The sequence below is a fragment of the Acartia tonsa genome, chromosome 3 (assembly GCF_053477335.1).
Source record: "Acartia tonsa isolate MP-2025a chromosome 3, ASM5347733v1, whole genome shotgun sequence".
NCBI lineage: Eukaryota > Metazoa > Arthropoda > Copepoda > Calanoida > Acartiidae > Acartia > Acartia tonsa.
The window spans coordinates 28,945,517-28,972,066 of record NC_137262.1 but is presented as its reverse complement, the minus strand read 5'-3'; the positions used below and the strand labels follow the sequence as shown (position 1 = coordinate 28,972,066).

The window sequence follows — 26,550 nt, the reverse complement described above, 5'->3', positions numbered from 1 at the left end:
AGATGGCTGAAAATATATAAATTATTTTGGTCTTATTGTATATTTATCCTTTAAACATTCTAAGAAGTAAACAAGGCTTTTTTTGACTATAATAAGTTGCACTCCTAGCCTTTGGGGGATTTATTTGTATTTTTTCACTATAACTTCAAAACCGATTTTTATCAACTGGATTAGAACCGGTTATCAGCCATACTGAAATCATGTATAGCATCGTATTAAAGACAATTTTCCACAAATATCAAAATAAAAATCATAAATTAATACCAGTTTTGTTAGCCCGGGTCTTTAGGGCAAGAAACCCGGTTTTAATCTTTATTTTTCATTGTAATATCTGCGGAAATCTGTCCAAAATACGATGCGATACATAAATTTTCCAAACGCATTTCGTTATGATTGTTTTTGAACCCATTTTGTGCTACTGTTCTTTTTGCGCTTTGTTCGAATGCTATTAATTTTAAAAAATGACAATTTAATTTTAATTTAATCATATTTTATAAAAATAGAATGTTCCTAGAACTATAGAATTATGATTCAGAGGCTAGCCTTCACTTTTTCTTACAATTTCTGATGCACCAGATATGGGGATTAAAATTCTGAAAAATAGTAAAGTATATCTACAATCTACATTAGACCTTTTCATGAAAATACACTTTTTCGAATTTTAGTCTTCTAATGATTTCAACCTCAAACACTAAAATATTTTAAAAATTCACATTTAAGATATTATACTCAGAAATTTTGGGGAAACAAGCAGTGTCTATACTTTTCCATCAATAAATTTATTTCTAAAAAAGTAGTAATATTGAAGTATTAAATTTAGGGTGTACAATATTTTATCGTTCATTGTCTAATCCCATAATATCCCATTATACTGTGAACCGGCTATTAATATCATATTGTAGAAATCTTAATCCTATCCCTAGATGCAGTTACTTTGTTAGATAAGGCCTTAAATTTAACTATGCTTAACTTTTAAGGGGGCACTATTCAAAAAATTATTTATATATTAAATCAGATCTTTTTACAAATAAAGTTGTTTATATTTTTGATCTGTTTTGAAATTCCTTGTGTAATTAAAAGCTTCATTAGATGTTTTATGGAAAAGTTCAGTATACCTATCTAACAGGGACGTCCAAGCTTTGTAAAATGATAGGTTTCATAGGTATTATGGGTAATATTATGTATTTTTTTCCTAATTTTGAGTTGGGTTTAAAAGTTTGGGGGGGGGGGATAAACAGCCCTTTACCTCAACCCTTGAACGTCTATGCTATCTAATAGGATAGGTCTTTAACTTTTACATAAACAATCCTATTAGACCTAAAGACAGGTATATCAGCTATTAAAAATGAATCTTACCTAAGAGATGTTATGAGACTGTTAATGCAAACTATATAAAAAGGAAAGAAGCCAACCAAAGACAATTATTTAAGGATTAATCTTTGCAATGGATATAGAATACACGTGGATGTAATGACATGGGAAAAATTGTCGTCAAGTTAGGTTGCTAACACGGACATCATTTATTGGTCGGTTCGTTCATCCAGTAGAAGGGGAGGGGTAAATAGGGTAGATGGGGGGAATGGTAGCTACGAGTTTCACTTTAGTAGAGTACGTGATAATCTGGTGTATGATCCATGCAATAATAAATCCATTATCTTTGCAGATTGCACTCACTTCTTATAAAGTCCTGTTTAAATTTCATAACTTTTCATCCAACTTTCTTTTGTTGGATACTAGAGATAAGGTATAACAAACAAGCGAAATAAATTTAAAATAATATTTGGGGGGCAAATAGAGAGGTCGTTTATTTTAGGATGTGTCCCCCCCCCCCCCCCCCCCCCCAACGACAGCTGAAAAACACGTATAGGCTTCGCAATTTATTACCGTTTTAATTTCGTTATTGGTAGAAGCTGGTTAGATTCTAGTGGCTTTTCCTTTAGCCTCGGGGGGTCTTATAATAAGTATATCCTATAGTATAAAGTAGTAAGGTATTTTTGCCTGAAGCTAAATTTCTCGGAAACTGCTGGTGTGCTTTAATGATATAAGGGAAGCTTCGTAAATGTATTTGAATTTGATTATAGAAAGACACAAAATCAAATTTATTGATATCTTTCTTAAACATCATTAATATTTTTTTAAAAATTTTTAGGTCGGTAAGCAGCCGAAACAGCTGATCAGTGTCTCCTATTCAATCCAGGCTCAATGCGGCAAAAATCAGGTAAATTATTTTCTAGTATGGCTTGGAAACTTATTAATATCTGCTGGTTTAGAACTGGTTGTCAGACATACCGAAAAATCATGTTTAGCATAGTATTACAGACAATTTTCCACAAATATTTTAAATTGATAATCATAAGATTAATACCAGTTTTTATTACCCCGGGCCTTCGTCCTTCGGGGCTAACAAAATTGGTTTTAGTCTTTAAATTTTGTCATTTTAATATACGCGGACAGCTGTCTACAATACTATTAGATAAATAACTAATCTTGATTTTTTCTTGTCTATCTACATAGATATTTATTCAGCTAATTATCAGCATGTATCAGAACAATTTACTTTTAAAATATTTTTTTAATGGATAAAATGAATAGATCAACTAAAACCCAACCTGTAAGATTAAGATGTGGTTTGAGCGAGTCAAACCTCTAAGATGGGTTTATACCTGTACACAGTGGAAATTTGATATAGTTTAATATTTTTTTAAAATTAATATAAACATACATTGCCAATAATAATTGATCTTTTTACGTAAAAAAAAGTAATAAAAAGATTATTTATTTTTATTTGTTTATTTTGAAATTTGACAGATACGAAATATATATGTATATTGTATATTGTATTTCATATATAATTTTTACACAATTTGCCTAATATTTTATGGTTTCGTTACTAATAATCTTTATACATTTTTAACAAAACACTTTATTATAATGCTTAACTGTTAAATTTTTTTAAATTTTTTTTTTAATTTTGAACACAAAATAAGTCTCTAAATATTAGCTAATTAGGGAAATTTTTTCTATAGTTATGTCTATGAAGAGATTAAAAGAGCATTAGTAAACCACATGAGTGTGTGTGTGTGAGTGAGTGTGTGGGTGTAGGTGTGTTTTAGTGGGTATGTGTGTGTGTGTGGTTTTTGTGTGGTTTAGTTGATGCACAGATAGAGAGACTTAAGGATTGTCAACCAAAAGCTAAAAATTTAACCTGGAATTCAAAAATGTAGTAAAAATTAATTAAAATAAAAATTATAAATGAAATATCAAATATAGTAGCTCAATATTAACATCCACAATATTGAAAACATATTAACTGAATTTTAAATCATCTTTCTCTGTTTGTAGAGAACAATTTTCTTTGTATTGTATGTTGAATATATCATGTTATAGGTTGCTGTATTGGGAAGACAATTGATCGGGGAGGTACCGCTGACCACCGGACAAGCTGGATACAGACAAATTGCAGGTAAATAACATTATCAATCCAATATAATGCTGTCAGTTTTTTAAGTAAAGAACAGTAAACTATAATACAACTATTTTTTTTTATTGAAAATTCGAGGAAATGTAAATTGAGAGATTGAATATTCCGTAGATTTTTAAATTAGTGATAGCGTTAAATTGTTATCTAGTAGCTACCCCCCTTCGGTGGAGGTTATTTTTTTCTTGCAGCGATTTATCTGTGAAGAATCGTGGTACTCTCCATATTCCTATTCTAAACTTTTGTTCTCAGATATAACATGCCCTTGCAATAAAGAAACTTCGCTCTTAATCATATATTGAATATTGATATTATAAATAATTTCTAATATTTTATTTGATATACTTAATGTACTGAACATATTTCATTAATATGTTCAAGGATTTTATCTAAATATTAAATATTTAGGATTATTAGGAGGATGATATTAAATACTTTCTTAAGTATGAATTTTCAAAAATATAAAAGATTAGATTTGTTAGAAAATTGTGAAAATGTTTGTTTTCTTGAGATTAATTGAAATTGAGAAATGTTGAAAGATTTTGAAATTTAGTTCAACATTTGCTGACATCTGCAATCTGCAATTTCTACCCAAGGAGTACATACTAAAAAGATAGGAGAAATAGCTTTAATTGTGAGAAATTGTGCTAACAAAGAATTGGTGAAATGTATTAAATTTTAAATTGAAAAAGAAAATTTTTATTTAAATAGAAACTTGGCTTAAGACTTTAGGGGACTTTATTGAATTTTTATAGTTTGGTTCATTAAGTAGATCATATAAACGTTTCAAACAATAATTTAAAGAAAGGGTAATTCCTAGGAAATATATCTCCTTAGATAATGTAATCTGTTTTTTGAAACTCTTGTTTTCCAACCTTTTTATTTTCTCTTTCTCTTCCTATATTTGTCATACATTCTGTTAAATTTTCCCTGCACTTTTTGCATTTTTAAAATCATAAGATTTATTTTTTCATGTTTCATATATGTTTTTTCTGAAGAACGCTTTTTATGAGGGGGGTAAAATAAGGGGTTTCAATGGTTTAATATGGGTAAACACCCGTTTACCTTCCCCTTTGAACGTCTATTTGTTATTTTTTTTCTTTTTTAGTCCTTTTTCGTTCTAATTTATCATCTTAATTTTTTTTTGTAAAAATCTCCCAAAAATTTATAAAGGTATATTTATTTATTTCACCTTTCTACTATTGTAATCTATCAATATCAGTCATTTTCTTTTGATATAGTTAATAACCAGAGTATTACATGCCTAATACATCTTTCATATGAATAATAATAATATATAATGTTCTCTTATTAGGCTTAAAGTATAATAATAAACATGATTTATCTCCAGATATTCTATAATATTAATATTTAGTAATGTATATTACGAGAGTAGGGTGGCCAACAAAATTTTATATAATTATATTTCTACTCACTTGTTAGTAGCAAATCTACTCTATAATTCCAACCGTTTGTCAGTCCGTTAGACATTAATAGGGGGAACGTGTTTTTCTCGGCTCCTTTAAAAGATATAAGGCTGAAACTTTTTAAAAACATTCCCATTATTAAGGAGCATAATTATTTACATAACATCCATGGCGGTCGGACTAGATCTTTTGTGATAAAATTATTTATTTTTATAGGACACACTGTATAAATAGATTTAGTATTCCAGATACATTTATACACATTCAGCAGTGGTGGTCCTTATAACATGTAGACTAGAATTTTCAAAAGGAGAGACAATTGTTATGAAACATAGGAATGCCTTAGCTTATAAACAGGCGCACAATTAGGGTTTTCAAAGAAAGATCGTTCAATGAAATGGTTATTACCAATAAATATACCTCTACGATGATCTTATCAACTATTCCAAAATTATTAATCTAAAAATAGACTACTGAATTTTTACATTTAAAGTGTAACTTTTGTTTGATAAGATAATCTTTTTAAAAATTAGTAAGATGATATCCTTATAATATTGTACCTAATCTTCCAAGAAATCATCATTGTTAAACTATTTTTGAGATTACCAATACCAAAGACTCCAATAATATAGAGAATATTGTATTCGTCTTTGTCTGGAATTAATGTAAAGGAATTAATTGTTAATTCCCTTTAATCTGAAGCTATTCAGATACTAATACGATTTCTTATTATAGAGTCGAGAGATTTTAACAAACAATTGTTACAAAAATATTGATAGAATTACAAGATACAAATATAATTATTAATTATGTCCAAAAGTAGCGCATCAACTTATTTTTATTTAATTTGAGAGCAGTTAATTGTTATAATCAAAATAAAAAAAACAAGTGAAAACCAGTTACTGATCAACGTACTGACAAATCATAGGTATAGAGTTGCTTCGTTAATAAATTAGAAAAAGTATTGTTGTATTTTTGAATGTCGAAGGCTTTGCTAAATTCAAATTGATATTAAATTACACTTTATTCTTTTGATACTTCATAATAGCAGCAAATTTATAGAATATAATAATATTCATATGAAATTATTTCATATGAAACCCTTAAGGATATATATTTAATATCCTAATATTTAAGAAACAGGATGTGTGTGTGTGTGTGTGTGTGTGTGCGTGGGTGTCTATCTGTAAGTCTGAAAATACAACAAAATTTTTTTATTTTACTTTTTCTATTTTAAACTAAATTGAAAGTATATATATAAAAGATATTTTAATAAAATATATTACCTAGATGTGAAATTGGTAAAAGTGATATATGATATCTGAATGAAAAGTATAAAGTGCTGAAGGATTTATGAGATTACGAATGGGCTGGCAATTGAATTGAAAGAACACTCTTAGATTTACTTTTTTTATTGAATTAAAAACTCACAAAACAATTTGAATTTTGCTTTACAAATTGTTTCATGTACAGATATGGACTTCATCATTTTTTTTATTTATACTTGACTTTTAAGCTTTTCTTAAAAATTAGTATATATGTAACTTAATTAGAAGTAGAGCATTGACTCTATAATAAGACATGACCGACTGGTACAGTAAAACAAAATAATGCTAATTAGTGTTCTTTTCATTAAAATATTTTACTTAACATTGCTTTACTACATTTGTACATTATAATCTACGATATTTTCTTATTTTATGTCACCGAAAATGTCCAAAGTTTTACATTTAGTTGATATATCTAAAATCAAAATGTACGAAAGTAAGTTAAACATCACTGAGTCGGATTCTTAAAAATAAATAATAATGTAGTCAAAAGAATAATAAGAATGTAGTATAAGAATTCATAAATAAAACTGTCTTCTATTTAAGAAATTAATTGTTGAGAATTTTTCATATTGATCTCGAGGATTTTTAAAAACCTTTCAGAAGATTTTTTCGAAAAATATTTCAAAGAATCCGCTCTGCTTCTGGTTTGTTTATCACAGGGGATTTAGTTTCTATTTACTCAACCTTTCAATATTTTTATACTCTATCATCTATCAGTTTTATACGCTACATTTAATACTAAAAAAATTATACTAATATCTAAAAATGTTTTACTCATGTATGTATTAAAAATAGAAAAATATTTGAAATAAAATGGTCTATTTACCATTTTGCTTTTGTTTCGTTATCCCCCCGCCCCCTTTTTCAATTTGATTAAAAATTTAAGAGGGGTAGGGTGTTAAGTACTCGCTAGAAACCACAAGGGAATACACCAAAATAACATTTAAATATATTCAAATTGATTGTTTATTGATTATATGTATTATTGATATATCCATTTTTTTTCAGGTGAAGATGAGTTGCTCCACCTCTTGATCCCTCAATCTCCCACTTACCCTGGATCCAGCATATATGTGCCAGTTTTCGTGGAACAGCCGTCACGTGGCCTGCTATCGCCTGCGGTAACGCCCTCTGGAACTGCCAGTGGCAACGGCCGACACTTTATCGAGTCGGCGGATACTGGAGCAAGTCGGCTGACAGTTTTGGTGGTGCGCGCGAATGCTCGCAAAGGCGCCAGAATTGTTAATGTGGAGGGAACTTCGGATTCCTGGGATATCAGGTATACAAATATTATGGGCGCAGCTTCGATATAGTAATAGTAAGTCCGTACGTCATTCACACTGTTCCCACTATTTGCTGCGGATTTATGAAAATATTTTTTTCCATCTTAAGCTTAGGATTTCAATTTCTACTGAACTGATCGAGTTCTAAATTATAGGGAAGCTTCAAATAAATCAGTGGATGGTCCTGGGCTATATAATACTTAGGTTTTAGACCTTTTTATGCCCTCTTTATACTTAACCTTTTGAATACATAGCCCTTAGATGCTAGCGGCGCAGAATAAATTGTTAAATTACATGAAAAAAACCTGGTACATGACGATGCTGTGAGTATTGGTGCAAAAAATATGACGTAACAAAACAAAATTAGCCTATGAGAGGCCGTTATTGACCAATGGTAAAATTTATAGTGGCCTCTCATTGGCTAATTTTTTTGTTACGTCATATTTTTTGCACCAATACTCACAGCATCGTACATGACCACTTTTGAATTTAAGGCTCATGTGTATTTTAAGTTAGTTAATTTATATCTATATGCAGAATCCTTATCCCTTATCTATGGTTTGTATATTTTGTTTGAGTGAATTTAAGTGTTTATCAAAGTAATTAAATCTATTTGATGCTAAACTCAAGAATGCATTTCTATTTCTTTACTTTACTTGCATTTACGTCCAAGGGTGTGGTTATATGGGTGTTAAACCCCATCAAACTTTTAATTCCCTCAAAATTCTATGTAAAAAAATTGATTACCATCAAATTTAAAGCTTAGACATCCTTGCTGAACAGGGCATTTGATTAATCCTCCTTTCCATCATCCAATTTTTTTATGAAGGAATAAATAAATTTTGGGTTAACTTTTTTGTGGGGAGTTTGACTTACCCAATTATGATTGGCATAAACGTTGCAGTCTAGTAATAGTTATTTATAGCATCATATTATAGACAGCTTTCCGCAGATAGTAGAATTAAAGATTAGTTCTAGTTTTGTTGTCCCCGAGGGGCTAAAATGCCAGGCCAACAATGATACATATTTTCATTGGGTTCAGAACTGGTTCTAATCCAGCAAATATTAATCGGTTTGAAAGCCCTACTAGAAAAATAAAGTTGTTACCTTTTTATATGATGTCTTACTTGACACACATTTAAACACAAACAGACGAACATCCATATACTTATAAGTATATAGAATTAAAATATCTCAATTTGATGTTCCTCTTTTTTATCTATCTGTCAATTATATTATCAAAAATTAAAATTTTACAAATTTTCCAACGTCAGATGTGAAAGAGAGAATTAATAAAATTTGTTAGAAATGAAATGAAATGCGTTTATCCTGTTAACTTTCTGCATATCCAGCAAATACTATCCCATAGTGTGTGTACATCAAGGCAAAACAAATTATTGCAAATCTAAATGACCTGAGTTGGGGTAGTGTTAGGGAAGAAAGTCCCTCAATGACGTCATAAAAATGAGGAGAAGAGTGGGAAAGAAAACCCATAAAAAAACGATGGATAATCCCTCGTTTTTATGAACATGCTGAATTTTAAGGGACTTTGTTCGTCTTCCTTAAATACAATAAGTTTTGTCAAATACATTAAATAAAAACTTTAGAAAGAGAGAATCTTGAAATCATATTTATGTTTTTGTTTATTGAAATTGCTATGTTATGGTTGTAAGGATAAACACACTCAACAAATGCACATTTCAGAATACTGTACCTAACTATCCATTGAAACTAATAAATTAGATGGATAAGTGCTTTATATAATTTTTCAGAACTGAAAGTAATTTTTTTGAAAACTATATGATATTTAGATATTGCCATTTATGTTAGGAAAGGAATACTTTCTTACTCTAGTTTTTTTCAATAATGTATCCATAATTCTAAAATCCATTAGCAACCCATCTGAGCACAGTGTGCAACAATAATAAGTTTGTAAGTTTGTGTGGAGCTTAGCTCTTTACCTTTCACAAGCTAGAACACTAAAGCCAACATTTCCTAGTTTACCACAAACTTGGAGTTTACACAAAACTCCAAAATAATACAAATAAAACTACAACAACTGATATTTAATCAGTTATAGGGTATCTGGTTCGAGTCTATACACAACAGTACTAAATACTGAAGAGCGTTAATAAGACTCTTTCCTTTGCGTTCTGTTTCTAATTTATTCTATAAGATTTATTTAAGTAGAACACCTGCCATAGTTATGTATGAAAATTTAAGCTTTTGTTAGGTATCGAGGACTGATAGCTCTGATTATAAATACTATGATAGCATGACATGAAGTACATAACATTTTTCTCTTTCTTAAAGGTTTAACTCATTCTTTATTTAAGATGAGATAATTACCTATTTTCAATGCTTAATAAGAATTTTGTATGAACTCTTAAGAAACTTTAGTCTTAAGACTTAATAATCTACTTTATAGCGCACACTATAGGCAACTACAATATCAAACTTGATATGCATTTCAAATTTTCAGAACTTTGTTATTCTATATCAACTTCTTAAAAGGTTATTAACTTTTTCACTATAAAATTTTCTGATTAATATAAATGTTTTCGGAACTATAAACTATAAATTGGTATAAAACATAAAAAATGACTTTAATTTTTATTTTCCTTTAAAAAAATTGTGTTAGAATTTAGATTGTTTTTGATGAGCATTTGAGAAGCATGATGTTTATATTAAGATGCAAAGCAAAAGTCATGGTTTAATATAATTTTTTATCTTGATATGTTCCTTCGAAAAAAAAACTTTATTGTTCTTGGAAATAAAATATTTATAAGGGATTGATTATTTTCTGTATATAGTAACCTACTGCTAACATTATTCTTCTTGCTTCGCCCCTTTGAATCTTATTAAATAGTCCTTGTTAATAACATTTTTTATTTTGTTGCTATGCTTCTTTGCAAGATATCTTTCTTGTTATTAATTGTAATTATATTATTTAAGGGTGGAGCTAAATGCACGAGGAAGTGTAGCTACAGTCACAGCTTTTAGAAAGGATACTCAGAACTCTACAGATAATGGGTGAGGATTATTTTTCATTAATATATCCCCTCTATTACTAGGGTTTGTTCAAAATCAAAATAGGAGTAGAGATATTTTTGTATTGACAAATATGGAAAAAATGTATTCAATTTTCTTAAAGTTTAATGAGCTATCTAAGAAAAATAATATATTTATTAATTATTTAAAAATATTTTTATCTGTTTCAGTTTTTTCTTAAAAAATATTTCAACTATTGATTGTTCAACGAAGAACATGGGTGTTAATTCGGTTTCTTAAAAAGAAAAAGATTTTAGTTAAAATGCTTTGTAATGTGTGACTTTCCAAATTTTGCTGAAATGAATTTGATATTTAGATATTTAAAAGCAAGTGTTAGCATCCGCGTTAGTCAATGCATTTTCTAGCCTCCGTAGCAAAAACTTCAATGAATTGTAGCTACAGCCGGTTCGGGTTATTTTTGGAAAATTAAAAGCGGTAATTTTTTGGACTATCCGCAGCATTTTAGAAATTTCTCTGCTCTTAAAACACTTAAAAATCCGCAAGTTTGGTCAAGCCCCGCATTTTTTAACAATTCGCAGCGGCGTCTCAACTAGGCTGCTGTCCAGCCCTGTTCTAAAGGGAAACAAAATCTCCTTTGTTAACAAGAATTTTAAATTTGTCACCTTTACATTTTATTTACTTATAACAATCATGGCTAGTTCTTTAGGCTTAGGTTGATTTTTTATCTAATTTTATGATAGACCTTTCTTTTAAAACGAAAAGCATGCAGAAGGAGGATGTAAATATTGAACCCCCTAAATACTGAAATTGTGAAGAGCTACATTCCCCTTTTTCAATAAATATACCCTCTGGGCCAAACCTTGTGTACGCTACTGTGTACAAATAGTCTGTCAGTTTGTCTGTTGTGCACAGTTGTCACCTAAGGATGTAATTTTCAATGATCCTATTATCCCCTTCTTTAAATTACTGCTTTTTTTGTTTGGATATAATTCCCTATTAATTGCAAAAAAATAGATTGATATGTATTTTAAAAACATGATTTGTTTATAATTTCTCATGGTTTTCTTATCCATTCTAAAATGCATGGAAAAGCAAATACATTATGAATACACATATATAAATATATAACAATAGAATGTACTATATCTAATGGACTGTCTATTGTAGCTACAAGTCAATATTACAGGCAATTCTTTCATCATACACAGTGGACTAAAATTAAGAAATGTGGACAGAAGTAATAAAGATAACCGTGTATATGTTTATATATTTAAGTATTTAATACCCTAGGGTAAATAATGCTTTCTTTAAAAGCTAGATAAATATTTAATCAAGCAAAGTTTTTAAAAATTAACACGAAATTTTTGGTTTAATTGCATTCTTAAAAACATCAATTTCTAAAATTCAAACATAGACGAAAAAGTGTGGGGTAAAGGGGTGTTTAAATCCCTATTTTACCCCTTATAATCTTTTTAAAATCATTAGAAAACCCTACTAAAATCATGGAAACCCCTCATTTTACCTCCCCCCCCCCCCCTCAAAATAAAAAGCATGGACGTCCCAGAATCCACAACTACTGAAATGCAAAAGATGAAAAGTTTTAAAATAATAGTGCATCAAAAAGGCGCTATTTTATTCAAAACTATCCCACAGTGCCCTCTATTATATCCGAACAAGGGTCTGATGATAGATGTGTTTTAAAAGTATAAAATTACAAAGTAAAGTGGAAATTTAAAACCTTTTTTATTCATTGTATCTTATAAGAATTTTGTGGATTTAAAATAAATTCCCCCCAGGGAGGGTGGGGACATTGGGCTGTTTAATACACTGGTCCCCAAAGTGTTATATTATTCGTTGGCTAAACAACTTGGTTGGCTTTCATGTATTTTGATTCGTTGGTTTATAAATTTGAGTGACGAAACGTTTCAGCCACTAATTGAAATCTAAAGAAGTGGTAATTAGGTGTATTATCATTGGGGATGTACATAAATTTATCGGCCCTTGTCTTATCCCTTTAGATCCCTGTATTCCCCTTGTTATGTAAATACGTGAAGGGGATAAGTTTGTTATTTTTGTAAATAGATAATTGTTTAATAATAATAAATTAATATACAATAAACTCATTGTCAAGGACAAAAATATCAATGAGAGCCTAGTCTTTAGTAGGTATTATCTTTAAATCACTAGTTTATCAATGTATGAACTTTCATATTCCTTTCAAAATTTGGTCCTTTAGTCAATTACTAAAAATAATGTAAAAAATAAATCTTATTCATTCGTTTATAATTTCGGATGCAGTATTACTTCATGTGAGTTATTTTTCATATGAATACACCTTTTGAATTTTTATTTATAATATAGGTTAGGTTTAATTGGTAAAGTTTTATTACAGGGAAAGTATTTATATAAAATATGATAACAAAATTAAATGAAATAAACTGATAATTTCTACTGAATCTTTATAAGGTCCAGTGTATAAATAGAAGGATATAAAACGTAAAGTATATACGGTACTAAAAGAATTATATTAATGTACGCATTTAGAGCATTTATTATGTTTATTTACCTATTTGCTTATAGTATCAGGAATCGAGGGATCGGACAATAAAAATTGAATTATTGTCCCTACAATTCTTATGCTTGATTTATTTTACCTTTGGTAATTGGTTAATATTGTATTTAAGATTATGGTGTAGATAACTTTTTTCTATTATTTTCCTATCCATTATCCCTGATATAATGTATAATGAGAGCAATGGATTTATTATTACTTGGATCTTACACCAGATTATCATGTACTAAAATAGAATGAGACTTGTAGCTGGATAAAATAACAATCCCCCAATCAGCCCCATTTACCCCATCCAAACCCCTTCTACTAGACGAATGAACTGACCAATAAATGATGTTCTGAATTGACAAAAATTTCACTTGTCATAATATCCATATTGTACATTCATTATGAGAGCTGAGGCAAAGTCAACAAAACATAACTCATTCATTAAACATATTTATTGCTGGAGGATTTTTCAAACCTACAAAAATAGTTACCTTATGAAAACCAAGAAATAAAATTACATATGGAAGGGAAAGTTGAGACACTGTTGCAATGTACAATCTAATTCAGATTAGATTTTACCCCTAAATTCATTCAAGCTAACAAATGACAGAATGAGTTAAGTATATTCAGGGGGAAATATTATATATAGTCTATCATCCCATCACCACCTTAATCCAAACTCATTTAATCAAATTATTTAAAATGTCTTTTTTATAAATCTATTAAATTTTTTTAAATGCAATCTACTCTTCAATTAGAAATATACGTTTGTACGTTCGTATAATACAACAAACAAGGCTGTAATTGTCATGTTCATGGACATAATTATCCTTGTTTACATATATTTTGTTTTTTGAGTTGTTTTATATTCACACTAGCGGCTACGCCCCTAGAAGTCTCTAGGGGCACTGATAGGAGGGGGAAAAGTCGACTTCCTCCCATTTTAAATTTGAGTTTTAAAAGAGTTAAAAAAAAATTGGGTGGGGGGAGGGGGTTGAAGACACCCTCTCCAAAAATAGTTTAAAACCTTCCCAGGACCTATAAGAAGCTTCACTGTAATGGAAAACTATATCGGTTCAGCGGTTAGCGAGATCCTTAGGGACAGACACAAAACGCTTACTTCTTTATATAATAGGATATAAATGGATGACTATATGTAAATACACTTTTTATAGGTAAATAACATTTTTTATGGGTTTACTTTACATCATGAGGTTTTATTTTTGTTTTAGTAGTTTTTTCTTTTTTTCGGACAGAGATACTAATGTAACAAAATACAAATAGTCATTTATCTTATCGTATTAAAGGCAGCTTTCCGCAGATATTTAAGGAAAAATTATCAGATTAAAACCAGTTTTGTTATCCCAGAGGGGCAAAAGGCCCGGTCTAACCAATCTAATATCAAAATTATGATTTTTATTCTATTATTTGTGGAAAATTATCTGTAGTACGATACTATACATGATTTTTCAGTAGAGTTGAGAACCGGTTCTAATCCAGCAGTTATTACTCGGTTTCGTGGCCATACTGGTATATATGTGTGTATTTACAAATGCTTGAACAAAATGTAAATTTATGCGTGTTTACCTAGCATTTGGAAACTTGGTGTAAAGAAATAAGTAAATCAAATCTAGTCCTTTTGCTAGTTTGCTGTAAAAGATCAAACAATTAATATTATTTTCTGAATATTTTTATTCAGTGTTTCTTTCTGACAGGGACGTCCAAGCTTTTTATTTTGAGTGGGTAAAATAAGAAGTTTCAAATGTTTGAGGGTTAATATTATTTATCTCTAAAATTTTTATGAGGTAAAGGTAGGGGTTTCAATTTTTGATGGGGATTAACACCTCTTTACCCCAACCCTTGAAAGTATATGCTTGTAAGTTGTAATGCTATTCTGATAATAACATGATTATACTTTCACAGTTTCTTGTACCTCTATTTCTGAGTTTATAGAACAATTAATGGTTTTGAAATATCTCGACCTAGTTTTACAAAATGCAATAAATATTCAAGAAAATCTAAATATACTATTTACAATTATGACAAGGACAAATATATTTATAGGGAGCAAGACAATAACAAAAAAAAGTACAAAGAAAATAGCAAAAAAATTATTCGAACTAATATTTCAAGAAGGATACATGTAAATATATACATAAACGTCCAAGGAGTATGTTTTAGGGGTGTTTAACGCCCCTCAACCCCTTAATCTTTTAAATCCCCAAATTTACCCCAATCTAAATAAATAGCATGGTCGTCCCTGTATATATAAACCGTAGAATATTTCAGTAAATAAGCCAATTTACTCTAATGAATGGACGTACAGCAAAACCTAATTTAAAGTAGCTACGCTACTAAAGTTATATCATATGCAAACTTAAATTTTATTACGCATTTAAGTTAGCTTTAATACCCATTAATTAAATGAAAATACCCATTAAAGGTTAGAATTTTGATGGGGTAAGGAAAATATTTTCTTTGAAGTTTAATTTAGGCATTCTATGAGTATTTAAAATTTATACTTTTCTCTCAAAATATTTAAATTAAGAACACAAACAAACTCACCATTAAATTTGCTTTTTAGTCAAATATTCAAAAATAAAATGGAACTATATCAAATATTAAATAACAAATTTTGTTTAAATATGGCGTCTGAGACTATGATATATTTGTAATAGGTATAGAAGATAAGTTATCTATATAGATAAAAAGAATTCATTAATAGCTATTTTCGCATTGTATTATAGACAGCTCTCCGCGGATATTAAAATGAAAAATATTAAGATTAACACCAGTTTTTTAGCCACGAGGGGCTGTTGCCTGGGCTAACAAAACTGGCATTAATTTTAGGATTTTCTGTAATTTGATGCTATGTATGACTTTACAGTATGGCTGTGAACCGGTTCTAATCCAGCTGATATTAATCGGTTTCGAAGCCATACTGGAAAGATATTCATGTGGTTGGTCGAATATATTCCAGTTATAGATTTGCTGTATTAATAATAAGGAGACGAATTTAACCACCAGAAAAAAATTATTCTCCAGATGTCATTTCCCTGTACATCAATCTTTGATACAATTATATTTAAAAGTTTTCTTAAATTGAAATCATGAACCAAGGAAAACCAAATGGAACCACAAAATGGACTTTATATAACCCTCTAGGAACATATTTATGTAAATGTTTGGTAACTCAATAAAAACCTACAACATCAAAAACAGGAGAAAAGAAAGATGAAAACATATTTATCTTTAAGATTTTGGTCTAAAAATTATATGTTACTTCAAAACAATAGAATAAGTTATTTATCGCATCGTATTATAGATAGCTCTCGGCGTATATTAAAATGAAAAATTATAAGCTATAACCAGTTTTGTTAGGCTGGAGGGGCCTAAGGCCAGGGATAACAAATTTGGTATTGATTTTATGATTTTTTTTAATATTCGTGGAAAATTGTTTGAAATACTACGCTGTACATGATTTTTTCAGTATGGCTAAGAAACGGTTCTAATCAACCGGATATTAATCGGTTTCAAAGCTCTACTGGAAATGATTTATAAACAGTTTTCAGTTATTGTTTGTTCATTTAGAATTATCCAATATTATTTTGTAGTTATGAAGTCACACTAAAAAATTGAAATTCAACGGAGAAATGTTTCTTCTTTTTATCTCAGGATTAAGGGATTACGAACATTTGAGAAAACGTACATGTTTATTTTAGTTTTGTATAGTTTCAATGACATATAAAATATAAACAAATTAATTAACAAAAAAAGAAAAAAAGATTATGAAAGTGTCAAATATAAAATAAAAAAATAAAATAATGCAATTATTACACTTGCTTAATGGAGGATGGAGTGTTACAAAAGCATTAGTGACTAACAGACATTAGTGTTTATTTTCTATGATGTTTTGCTAATAAACAGTTGTTTATCTTTTAATTTACCATGATGAAGAATTAAATGTTCACTGTAATGTTTTTAAGCTAGCTAAAATAGGGTTTTGCTTAAAGATTGATAGGACAAGAAGCTCAAATTATCTTTTATCTGTGTAGTTCCCTCTTCCCTGATAATAGTATGTCCACTGGTATTCTTGACTATGTTGTTCCCTCTTCCCTGATAATAGTATGTCCACTGGTATTCTTGTCTGTGTTGTTCCCTCATCCATGATTATAGTATGTCCACTGGTATTCTTGTCTGTGTTGTTCCCTCTTCCCTGATAATAGTTTGTTTACTGGTATTCTTGTCTATGTTGTTTCCTCTTCCCTGATAATAGTATGTCCACTGGTATTCTTGTCTGTGTTGTTCCCTCTTCCCTGATAATAGTATGTCCACTGGTATTCTTGACTATGTTGTTTCCTCTTCCCTGATAATAGTATGTCCACTGGTATTCTTGTCGGGGTGCTGCCACTTTTACCACTAGCAAAAGTACAGCCACTGTGTTTTTGACAAATATTGGGTGTGTTTTTTCATTTTTAGGATAATAATGTATCTATATGTAATAGATGTTTAATATTATGGATAAATAAGTAGGTATAAATTTAATAGATGTATATTTGTCAATATATAGGTGTATAATTGACAAATTATAAATTTAATAGATGTAGTTTTGTCAATATGTAGGTGTATAATTGACAGCAAAACTGTGAATATGCCAGTGCAATAACTGTATTTTTGTCATACCCCCTAAAAACGCAGGTGTGAATTTGACAGTAAAACTGTGTTTATGACAGCAAATCACTGTGTTTATGACAGTTATATCACTGTATTTTTGCTAGTGGTAAATCTGCCATGTACCCTTCTTGTCTGTGTTGTTCCCTCTTCCCTGATAATAGTATGTCCACTGGTATTCTTGTCTGTGTTGTTCCCTCTTCCCTGATAATAGTATGTCCACTGGTATTCTTGTATGTGTTGTGTTTCCTCTTCCCTGATAATAGTATGTCCACTGCCACATCTGAAATGGATTGTGTCAGGGATTTAGACAGTGTTCTAACAAAACAACATGAAAGATATCTCCGAAATGACCAGCTGTTTTTTGGTAGCTTAACTACTTCTTTAACTCCGGTTCTTTTCAAATAATTTCAATGTTACAATCCTTTGTTTTTTTTATAGATTTTAAGAATTTAAAGAAATAAATTTAGGGAGAGAGGGAACATTAGGGCTGTAAATTACACTAAAAGGTTTTTTACATTTTATCTTATTCGATGGCTCAAAACTTTGAATATTTCTATTGGATTTTGATTAGTTTGTTCCAAACTAGTAGCGTCCAATCTATAAACCAATAATTTTACTCTATTTTATTCAGATGAGGTTATTTTTATCAATTTAATGTTCATTTTTTACCCCTTAAAATACCTGCATATTAAATTAAAAAGTATGTAAAGCAAAATTGTTGAATTTATTTTATCAACAATACCTTCGGAAATAGAAATTTGTATGCAAAAGAGAAGTCAAAATAGTTTTTCTTCAGTTACCATACCAGGTCATGTCAACCTAAAAATCAAGTTATCGTATGTACACTAGATTAGGATAAAAAGTTTTGGAAAGGATTTACCTACTTCTAGATTCTCAATATAAATATTTCTCTTGTCACTAAAATATAAATAATATAATAATATTTATTTTAATATTAAGAAAATCTTCTAAGCAGCTTTTTTCCAAAAATCTTCCAATTACCATTTTTCTCTAAATAAACAATATTATAACTTTTCTTTTTAAAAGAAGGTGTATCAACTTTTTTTTATAGCTAGTCGGTTCTTTTAGTAAGTAGTAGATGTAAAATTTTTCATAGAATTCAGATATGCAATCGGTTTTTTTGTAGACCTCTTATTTTTTAAGTAATTTAAGTTTAAAAAAAAAAAATTAAGTCGATTTTAAGGTACTAAAATGCAACAAAAAAAAAGAAAGAAAATGGCCATTATGAACAAAAATAGTAAGATCTTTAATTTGACACCTTACTTTTTCAATTCTGTCAGGTAATTATTGAAAAAAAAGCGATTTTTTTAAACCCACGAGAATAAAAACTTTGAACTTAATTTTATCATTTCACAGGTAAAAAAAAATGGGTTCATATATACCTTTAGAATCAGAAAAATATTACGAATCCATTGTAAGCAAAATTGAAAAAAAAAGTTTACAATATAGTATATAAACTACAATAAAAGGAATTATATGAAAATATCATATTATATTATACAGGCAACGTCTTAATTCTTGAAATGAGTATAAAAATGGGAAGGGGGTAAAGAGGGGGTAAAAAAGGGAAGACGAAAGTGTTGCCTGAACAAAAAATATAATTGGCCATTTGTTTATTTTTTATTTTTTACTTTTTTTCAATTTTGCTTACAATGGATTCGTAATATTTTTCTGATTCTAAAGGTATATATGAACCCATATTTTTACCTGTGAAATGATAAAATTAAGTTCAAAGTTTTTATTCTCGTGGGTTTTAAAAAATCAATTTTTTCAATAATTACCTGACAAAATTCAAAAAGTAAGGTGTCAAATTAAAGATCTTACTATTTTTGTACATAATGGACATTTTCTTCCTTTTTTTTGTTGCGTTTTAGTACCTTAAAATCGACCTAATCTTTTTTTTAAAACTTAAATTACTTTAAAAATAAGAGGTCTACAAAAAAACCGATTGCATATCTGAATTCTATGAAAAATTTTACATCTACTACTTACTAAAAGAACCGGCTAGCTATAAAAAAAAGTTGATACACCTTCTTTAAAATTATTATATGTTATTATCCTTGTATATTTAGATATTTAACATTTACCATTCTTTTTAAAATAAAATGGAATTATGGAGTTATGTACATTTCATTTATATAAATATTTTCAAATTTATAATCTTTAATACTTGTATATTTGTGGTTATATTTTTTTTAATTTTTTACAAATTTTAGCGCCAAAAGACTAGATCTCTAGCATTCTAAGATTAAGAATTTCAAAGAAGGTTTAAATATTCACTCTTTAAAAAAGTGGGACACAGGATAGATTGAAATCGGCCTCAAATAGGTAACAAAAGAATTGTAAAAAAAAATAATCGAAGGAAATTTAATTTATCTTTCACAACCCTATACAAGTATGAGATGTATGAATGCAAGAAGAAGAAAAAATATGTTTGAAGAAAATAAGATTAAATTAGATTATATATGTGTAAAAGGAAGAATTATGACAACCAAACTTTATCAAAAGAACAAAATTTTATTTTTGAAACATGAATGCCTAAAAATATAACTTTTTAATAATACATTAAAGGCTTATTTTAACCACATATGATAAAAAGGTCTTCTATTTTTGGATAAGGAATTTCCATGTTTTATGTGATCACAAATGATGGATCTAATGTTCCTGGTATCGATTTTCTCCAAAAAAAAATGAACTTAAGGGCTGCTAGCTGCCTAACGGCTGAAAAATACAATGATGTCAGGAAAAGCTTCATTGAAGAAAAAACGATTAAGATAAATCTTTTTCGCACATTTTTATGCACTTCGAGATAACTTTGCATTATTAAGTTATGAATATTTCCGATTATTTGTAGGATCCCAAATTATAGGTAATTATATTAAAATACTTTCAATTTTCATTGGATTGGATGTGATGAATTTTGATTAAGTTTTTTAGGTCAAAAAGTTTAGAATATAGTACCATTAGTATTTAATATTTTTTTATGTTTTAGGCCAGAAGAGGTTTTCAATTTCCTGTATCAAGTAGACAAGGCTGACCATCAGGTTATATTTATTATATATGTTCCATGTTGCGAAGCTGCTTTACAGTTCGTACTTGTTTGTATGTCCTTATATACTTTCTCCTGATATATATCCTTATCCTTCTCTGATATAGCTTTATACATATGTATTATAATTTAATTGTCTTCATAGAGTATGATTTTCAAGTTTTAAACTGTTGTTTGGTCGTTTTTATCTATGCTTGAATTTTTAAAGAAAGCATCTAACAACTGTATATAAAGTTTACATATATCATTAAATTGTATGTTTGATAATATTTGTCCCCTTCGTTTTTTAGTCTATTATATTTGTGAGTCCCTGTCCTTTTCCTTTTTTAGACTATTATATTTTTGAGTCCCTGTCCCCTTAACCTTTCTTCTTTAGACTATTCATTTGTGAGGTCCGGAAATTCAGATTTTATCTTTATTGACTATTGGTAAAGTTTCGAGGACTCAACTAACATTTTTCACACACAAACACATTATACATTTTAAACTTTAATTTATTTCTAAAGTTTTAGGGAGCAAAGTTATTTTTTACTCAATTTGTCTGTATGTCCGTCAGTCTATCCTGTTTAGGAAAAAGGAGTTACTAAGACAATACAAGATACATTTAGCTGATATTTAGTGTGAAAATTCCTTTAAGCTATGTACGTTTACTCACTGTCTGTCTGTAATATTGAATTTTGATTGGTTGGTTCATTTGGTTGTGTGTCCAAACGTTTCAACCACTTGCAATCTACACAGGGTAATTTTGTGTACCATCATTGTACATCAATGTATCGGCCATTGTCCCATTAGATCCCTGACTTTAAGTTGATTTTACTCATTAGTAAGGTTGTTTTTTATTTAGTTATGGAAAGGGTGTAAGCTGTCTTGGCATGTCAAGTATCAGCTTCAAGATAAAACTCAGGTATGATAATAATCCATTTATAAAAGTAACAGGATATCTGTCTGTCTGTGTGTCTATGTGTATCGAAGAATTAATCTTATTCACGAATCTAGAAAAATGTTCATCCATATATTTTTTTCTCTAATCTGTTGCCAATAAATAAATGAATCTATTTTATATCAATTTACCCATCAATAAATGTATAAGTATAGATGTATATATAACTTAGACAACTACCTGGTTTCAGTACTTGGGACCTTTGCTTTCTGCTCTTTTGTAGCTGTTGTATATTTCCGACGCAATTGGCTGTTAATCAAAGTCGGCACAGATTAAACATACAGTTATTTAACCCCTGCCTTCTTTATCCATTTACGTTGATTACCCATCTATTCATCAATGTATCATTACTAATCAACATACATCGAAATGTCAAACAACCCCTTACAAAGTTTCTTTATAATTTAGAAGACAAGTCATGTACGAGGGCCAAGGCTGCGCCACAAACTCCATGTAAACAAGGATGATGTACAAGCAGTTCTTCCAATTTCAAAGGTAGACAAATTACTTACTGCCAGCGCTAAGTGGTGAAGGCCCTTTTCGTTTGCTAACAAAATGCTTACTGTTCTTTTGGAACTCGGCCATGTTTATATTTCGACGCCCTCAGCTAATTTTCAAAGACCCAATACAAAATCGGGACAGGGTTCACGCCCTATGGGTAGAGTTACCTATAGCCCATGCACCCTCTATTCTTTCTAGCTACATATCATAGCTGACATATTATTAGCATGTTTTAAGAACTAATAAACAAAATATTGACGTCAACAACATGTCCAAATTCAAGTAATACTTCTTGAGACATGAATCAACAATAATATGATAAAATTTAATAATATTGTATGTAAAAAGCATTATGCTAATTTGACACTGAGTATCGATTTTTCTAGTGGTTACTTAAAGGGGTAGTTTCACGAAATGCATTTGAACTTAATTTAGTTAACCGCATATTTTATCCTGGTTAAATGGTTAAACTACATTTATATGGCATATATTTAAAAGAATTTCAATTTTCTACCACATAGTTTTTAAAATATCAAGACTTGAAAATCGTCTTTTTAAATTGCATATATCACAAAAAGACAATTTTCAAGTCTTGATATTTTAAAAACTACGTGGTAGAAAATTGAATTTATTTCAAATATATGCTATATACATAAATGTAGTTCAACCCATTAACTAGAAAAAATATGCGGTTCACTAAATTAAGTTCAAATGCAGTTCGTGAAACTACCCCTTTGCTCATGATAAGCACAGAGACAGCTAATTAATGCATATTTCATTCCTTGTTCTTTTTATATTTACTGTAAGAAAAAAACAAAAAAAAACAAGAATAAAAAAGTTTTTTTTACTTACAATATATTCTCATCAAACATTCAGCAAGGGATAGAACCTGGTGTTGTGGCATTGCAGGCAAATTTAACTATTGCAAAAAAGTTGGTTTATGTCAAAGAGGGAGGGAACAAGGGCTTGTTTATTACACTGGTCCCTAAAGTTTTCTTATTGATTGGCTTAACAACTTTGGGGACTTTTTTGGAATTTTGATTGGTTGGTTCATTAAGTTTTGTGTACTTATCTTTCAACCACTAATTGTAATCTACAGAAGAGGTACTTTGTGTATAATCATTTGGGATAAACATTATTTAATAGGCCATTGTCTTATCCTTTAGATTTCTTGGTTATATTATAAATACTACTTTCACTCTTTATTTTAAGCAGACCATATAAATTTATAAAGTCTAATCTAACCATTTAAATAAGAAAATTCATATAATTTGTTTGGACACTATCAGAAAAGTTTGCACGTATTTTTGCACTCGATCCTACACACAACTAATAGAGGTTTTTTGTTCAGGGAATAACCAAAGAAAGTTTTTTTTAGAAAATTAGGTAAGCTTAATATCAGGCAAACATAATAAGTCCAGAATTGGGTGGGGGGGGGCATTGGGCTGTTGGGGCTGTCATAAGGGGTAACTTTGAGTATCATCATTGGGAATGACATCAATTTATGGGCAATTGTCTTATCCCTTTAGATTTCTGCTAACTAGTAGATTTTTTGTTTACATCGACTGGTTTTCTTTTTCCTATCCTAATGCGACTTAACATTCCCTTTTTAGAACCTCATATATACATGCACCATCCATCTTGCTATTTTCTTAGTATTTTTTAAAAAGCTGAAAGAAAGGAAAAACGGCGAAATGCTTTATCTAATAGTTTTTGTCTACTGGATTGATACACAAACTTTTTGTTTTTGCAATAAATCATAACTTATATGTTTGCGAGAACCTATACTAAGGCATTGAGTTAGATACTCAAATCAACTTCTTTTTATTAGGATGGTCAATGTCTTTTAAATAGATCTTGGTTTAGTTCATAGATAATTCAGGAAACTTCCATATCTAAATAAGATTGGATACTTTATGTCAGGTAAGGTTATGTTATATTGGATGCTGGGTAGCCTCGCAGATTAAGGGTGTGACAGATCTAGGTTAGGGCCCTCCTGCAGGGGCATAAGAAAAAAATATTATTCCCCCTTACTCTAGATTTTTTAGAAAATAAGGGAAGGTGGTTCAATAAACGATACGTCTTTTGGGGGAAAGCATCTAAGATTCTGATTAACTTTTTAAATTAATCTCGCCTATAAAGAGAAGCATATGTTTCAAGAATGTTCTTACATATCTAAGTTCCACAAAAGAGGATATCACTCGAAATGATAACAGTAGTACATTCGTGGCTCTAACTGTAATAAGGTTTTATGTGATGAAAATAAAGGTACTTTCACAGAAGGCAAAATTTAATATCATACATTTATCATTCCAAAATATTTTAGGTTTTTTTCTGAAGTTTTAAATGTCAAAGGTTTTATTTTTATGAAATATCAAAGTATGACATAATAATAAAAGATGTTTTTGTATTTTTTAAATTTCAATTATAACTTATCTACCCTTTTAGTTTTTTCTCCATAAAAAATTTAAAAAAATTTCGGGTTTTTAAGACTGCCTGAGACAAAGGCAATGGCTTAGAATGAAAGCCAAACCCATGATTTTGATTGTTTATTTTTCAAATGCACATAAAGAATTTTCTAATGAAAATTCTTGTAGGATAAACAAAATTGAATATTAATATTCAAATTTTCTTTGTTCTTCCATTAGACGTATTAATTTAGATTGCAGGGAAGTCCAACTTTTTATTTTGAGGTGGTAAAACGAAAAACGAGGGGTTGCAAAGGTTTGAGGGGGGTAAGCTAAAGTATTTTTTTAAAATTATTTATGGGGTAAAATGAGGTGTTGCCATTTTGCAAAGTTTGAGTGGGGTAAACACCCCTTTACCCCATCTCATCCTATGTTAGATTGATTAAAAACTCATAACTTTTGACTAGAGCAGAAAGTCTAATGCTTTCATAAATCGTCAGGTAAGTCTGTGATGCACTTCAATATATGTAAATATTTGTTAAGTGCGATTTTTCTATCGGGCGCTTTATATAAATAAAATTAGAAAGATGATGTGATATTAAGCAAACTTAAAACAAAGTTTGAATTAGCTAATAAACGACAGACTTCGCTAATAAGAGTTTCAAATTAAAGTTTATACTTTTAACAAAATTGACAAATAAAAGAAACTATGGATGTGTAAACTCTTCGCTAACTCTAATGATATTCTCAGTCAGACAAACACACACTGTAGTAGAGGATTAGTTTGATGGCCCGAGAAATTAAATTCTAAAAGAATTTGCAAATGTCTATTAATTTCAGGCAAAATAAATAGCAAACATTTTTTGCACTTCAAACTTTGAATATTAGGAAATTAAATTCAATTTTCCAGAATAACAATTAAGTTTCAAAAATCTAAAAGATAATGAAATTATTTTAAAATTTCACATTTTCAAAATTCGTCAATAACAAAAGTAAAGTATATTCTACTTACAATTAAAACCTTATTGAATCAGCCGGATACGCCCCCAGCACCCATCGACACCTCCCTAGACAAGGTTCTACAACGCCCTACACCCCAATCAATGGATGCTTTTTTACTTTTAACCCTTTACAGTCGGGCCCCTTGCCGCACCTTAATCGGTCGGGGGGGGGGGGGGGGGGCGTTCAACGCCCCCCCTAATTATCTCAGTTCCTATTAGAGCTAGAGGGCTAAATTTTTTTGTGCAAGTCCCCTGTTTGATAATGAATTTCCTACCATTTATATGTCTAAGTCAATTTTCGCTTCCTTCACCCTTTTATTTAACAACCTTTGTTTTTAGGTCTTTTTTTATTCAAAAATTTCAAACGGCTGTAATTTTCTTATTTTTGAAGCTAGAAGAAAAATTTTTTCCCAGAAAATGTTTATTTTTATGTAAATTTTACATTAGAAATATCAAAATATAAATTTTAGCGGCCGCAGCTGTACTTGGCAGCTGCCAGCCGCCGCAGTCGGCGGGAAAACGGCGGCGGATCTTCATGAAATTTTAATACATTATGTAGACATGTAGAAAAAGCTTAAGTTTAAAATTTGAAGTCTCTAAGTCAAAAATTGCGGCCACAGGAGCCTTTTAAAGATTTCTGGAGACCTGGAGGATCAGGACCTGCAGGATCATACCTGGAACCTGAAAGTGACTTGAACACCTGTATTTCATATAAGGATGTACTACTAGAGGATTTTTTAGTATTTTGGTATGATAAAATGCTTTGTTTTAGTCAAAAAAAATATTTTTGCTCTTTACCTGGATGACCCTGCCAGGTTTGCTGGCATCCTGTGCCCGCCAGGATGGAGATATTCAAAAAATTCCA

General features: G+C 29.7%; 1 protein-coding gene across 1 annotated transcript in view; it reads left to right on the top strand.

Moving 5' to 3' along the window:
• The window catches only part of dtn (transmembrane protein 132C dtn), a 181,912-nt gene that overhangs the window by 113,907 nt on the left and 41,455 nt on the right, over positions 1–26,550 (top strand). The window contains exons 6-12 of the mRNA XM_080153486.1: positions 2,150–2,218; positions 3,388–3,463; positions 7,245–7,515; positions 10,475–10,552; positions 20,779–20,830; positions 21,680–21,739; positions 22,184–22,270. Coding sequence (XP_080009612.1) covers positions 2,150–2,218; positions 3,388–3,463; positions 7,245–7,515; positions 10,475–10,552; positions 20,779–20,830; positions 21,680–21,739; positions 22,184–22,270 — 693 coding nt within the window. The remainder of the gene's footprint in view (positions 1–2,149; positions 2,219–3,387; positions 3,464–7,244; positions 7,516–10,474; positions 10,553–20,778; positions 20,831–21,679; positions 21,740–22,183; positions 22,271–26,550) is intronic.